Raw genomic sequence first — 3,842 nt, 5'->3', positions numbered from 1 at the left:
TGTTTCAGAAGGTGTGGGAACCCTGACACACACACACACACATGTTGTGCCTGATTGTGTATGTTATGTGCAGGTGTTCCTGTCCCGTCTGGAGGAGGCGCGCTGTGAGGAGGCGGAGGGGGAGAGTCTGGAGGAGGCCATGAGGAGGGTGAACCAGGACATGGAGGAGCTGCCCCTGCTGTCTGACTTCCCCATGGGTAACCCTGTTACTGCTGTCTGACTTCCCCATGGGTAACACACTGTGTGTGTGTGTGTGTGTGTGTGTGTGTGGGGGGGGGGGGTGGAATCTCCCCCTGCTCTCTGACTTCCCCATGGGTACAGCTGTGTGTGTGTGTCTGTCTGTGTGTGTATGAGTGTGTGTCTGTGTGTGTCTGTCTGTGTGTGTGTGTGGAATCTCCCCCTGCTCTCTGACTTCCCCATCAGTAACACCATCTGACTGTGTGTGTGTGTGTGTGTGTGTGTCCAGAGGGTCCGTGTTTGGCAGAGTACAGCGATGGGACGTACTACCGGGCCAAGCTGTTGGGCTTCGCAAACTTCAACCCCGTCAAGCTGCTGGTCAGACACGTGGACTTCGGCTCCGACGACTCCCTGCCCACTCACAAGTAAGCTCCGCCCACCCTGCCCACTGACAAGTAAGCTCCGCCCACACCCTACCCACACAAGTAAGCTCCGCCCACCCTGCCCACTCACAAGTAAGCTCCGCCCACCCTGCCCACTCACAAGTAAGCTCCGCCCACTCACAAGTAAGCTCCGCCCACCCTGCCTACTCACAAATAAGCTCCGCCCACTCACAAGTAAGCTCCGCCCACTCACAAGTAAGCTCCGCCCACCCTGCCCACTCACAAGTAAGCTCCGCCCACCCTTTCCACTCACAAGTAAGCTCCGCCCACACACAAGTAAGCTCTGCCCACTCACAAGTAAGCTCCGCCCACCACACAAGTAAGCTCCGCTCAAACACAAGTAAGCTCCGCTCAAACACAAGCTCCGCCCCCCCCTGCCCACTCACAAGCCAGACTCTTCGCAGAGAAGCTCTGTGTTTATCTCAATAACCAACACATACGACTCAGACCTCTGATAGCAGATGCCTCCTCGCCCCTCCCCCCTCCTCTGCCCCTCCTCCCCCCTCCACTGCCCCTCCCCCTTCCCCTCCTCTGCCCCTCCCCCCCCCCAGGCTGCGTCAGATCCCGCCCTCCCTCCTGCGGTTCCCCTGTAACGCCCTGAAGGTGTGCGTGTTGGGGTTCCGCCCCCCCGAGGTGGACCTGGAGAAGGAGCGTCTCCCCTACCGGCCGGAGTGGAGCATGAAGGCCACGCTGGAGATGATCGACCTGCTGCACGGCAACCTGACCGCCTCCGTACAGGTACGGCTCAGCCAATCAGCTGCCACGTGTAGGATGTGTATGGAATGTCTGCACAGCCAATCAGCTGTCACGTATAGGATGTGTATGTGATGTCAGCCAAGAAAATAAATCTTATGCCATTTTTAAGTACAAATATTAAAATACCTACATACTCACAGCACCCAACTCAAATACACAACACACACACACACAGACGCACGATATTCAACGTACAGAGGCCATGATGCAACTAGGGATGGGACGATTATCGTTTTTATCGTTAATCGCGATAAAAACACCCGCGATAACTTAATCGTGGAGAATTTCAATTATTTAAATAATCGTCATAATTGTATGTTATGAATTAACTGTGTTTAACAAAATGTCTGGCGCTATTTTTCAGCCTAGGCTACATTACTTTTGCAGTCAAGTTAGCGACTGTTACTGTAATATAATTGCGTTTCCTCACATGAGCCACGCGCGAATATCCTCACAGAACTTGTCACGCGCTATTGTTCAGCCTGCATGGGTAACGTTACTGTCAAGTCAGCCTTGTCAGTCAGTCACTAGGTAACGTATGCTAGCCTACTCACCATGGCTAGGGATGCTCCGATTTATCGGCCACCGATTTAAATCGGCCGATTTCACTCCAAATGACTCGATCGGTGATCGGCAAAAATGGCCGATCGCAAAAACCGATCTTTTTTTTTTTTTTTTTTTTTTTTTTCCTTCTTTTTTTTTCCCCCTGGGGAAGCCAGATAACTGAACAGAAAACATAGGAGGACGTATGTAAACCATGAAGTATGTAAACCATGAAGGCCACGTTTATGATGTCTTTTATACAGCCATATCGACTGACTTGGGCTTCAGGCCCTAACTGGGTGATAGGCCAGACTTTTACTATGCCATAAAAATGGGTCTGCGTTTGCTTGGTGCCTAATGGATCAAAACTTTTGTCTAAAAAGCAAAAAATATGTAGGCTATCCAGTCAGTAGGCCTACAGTTATGTATTTTTTTTAAAATCGGTATCGGTATCGGTATCGGTTGATCTTGAGGAAAAAAATCGGTGATCGGTATCGGCCCCAAAAATCCAGATCGGAGCATCCCTAACCATGGCTGGTGAAAAACTTTAGACGGGATACTGTCATTGGCCTTCCTTGTTATTACCAGGCAGTGACAGTCTATGGCTGCAAAAGGCACGGTCGCCCCTAAGCTTTAGCAAATATATTGTGGTTTACTTAATACTGTTCAGCACTTGAGGTTACATGCAATGCATGACTTGTGCTATATAGGCTAAATAAAATGATGAAAGCGGCAAGTAGCAAGTGTGCGCATCAAAGGCATTAGGTACGTAACATCCATGCTGTATAAACACATGACAACCGTCCGTTATTTCCCGAACTTTGCCCGAACCCCCCGCAAGGACCCGGGGAACAACGGCACGCTCCCCGCGGCTGCTATCAGACTGGCCGCGGGAGTGAGTGTTGAGGGAGAGAGGAGACGGCAACCCTCGCTCGCCATAGACTGTATCCCTACTAGTCTCTCCTGAGCTCGGTTGTAACGTGAACCGTGGAATACGGGATATGTTAGATGCTTTACAGTAATTCCCCAAATGACCAGAAAAGGAAGTTAGATTTGTCGCTGGTCGCTTTTGACTAATTAAGTCGCCAAGGGGCTCTGGAAGTTGGCAACACTGGGAGTGCGTTGTTTAAACTTCCTTGGGTACGTTAATGAAAGGTGCTGATTGGCCGAAAAGGAGTTAGGTCAATCAGCGCTCGATTGCTCTTTCTTAAGGACCCGGATTATGTCCAGAGATAGAATCTAGTGCCACTAGAATTTGAATTACTGACTTAAAATGTCATAAAAATACAACAAAATCTAAGTTAAAGTGATTACAGTGTGTTTTATTGGCATTCGAAAAAAATAAAACTCGCGATAATATCGTGGATCGCGATTATTTTGCCCATGATAATCGTGATATGACATTTTCTAATCGTCCCACCCCTAGATGCAACATTGTGAAATTATCGTCTTGGTGGTTAATGGTCCTCTCAACCAATAAGGTCGCTGCTGTGTCAGCCAATGGGCAGTGAGGTTGCTGCTGTGTCCTCTGTCCCTGCAGGCCAGTCATCCAGAGCTGTGTGTCCTCCTGTATGACGAGGCCGGAGCGCTGGTCCACCTGCCTCTGGTGAAGAGAGGCCTGGCGGACTCTGACACCTGACTGACACCCACACACACCTGACTGACACCTGACTGACCCTACACTCACCTGACTGACCCCACACACACCTGACTGACACCCACACACACCTGACTGACACCTACACACACCTGACTGACACCCACACACACCTGACTGACACCTACACTCACCTGACTGACCCCACACACACCTGACTGACACCTGACTGACACCTGACTGACACCTGACTGACACCTGACTGACACCCACACACACCTGACTGACACCTGACTGACACCCACCTCCTCCACCCTTCTACCTGC

The 3,842-nt window shown here is 50.5% G+C and overlaps 1 protein-coding gene across 1 annotated transcript in view; it reads left to right on the top strand.

Moving 5' to 3' along the window:
* Positions 1–3,558, top strand: part of LOC308160716 (RING finger protein 17-like) — a gene marked incomplete at both ends in the record, with an annotated part of 34,345 nt that extends 30,787 nt beyond the window's left edge. Inside the window, 4 exons of the mRNA XM_080534658.1 lie at positions 74–197; positions 467–602; positions 1,172–1,358; positions 3,460–3,558. Coding sequence (XP_080390784.1) covers positions 74–197; positions 467–602; positions 1,172–1,358; positions 3,460–3,558 — 546 coding nt within the window. The remainder of the gene's footprint in view (positions 1–73; positions 198–466; positions 603–1,171; positions 1,359–3,459) is intronic.
* Positions 3,559–3,842: the final 284 nt, after the last annotated feature.

This window comes from Nansenia antarctica, assembly GCF_963989245.1.
Source record: "Nansenia antarctica genome assembly, chromosome: 6".
NCBI classification, from domain to species: Eukaryota; Metazoa; Chordata; class Actinopteri; order Argentiniformes; family Microstomatidae; genus Nansenia; species Nansenia antarctica.
The sequence above is the reverse complement of the archived record's forward strand: the minus strand, read 5'-3'. Positions and strand labels throughout refer to the sequence as shown.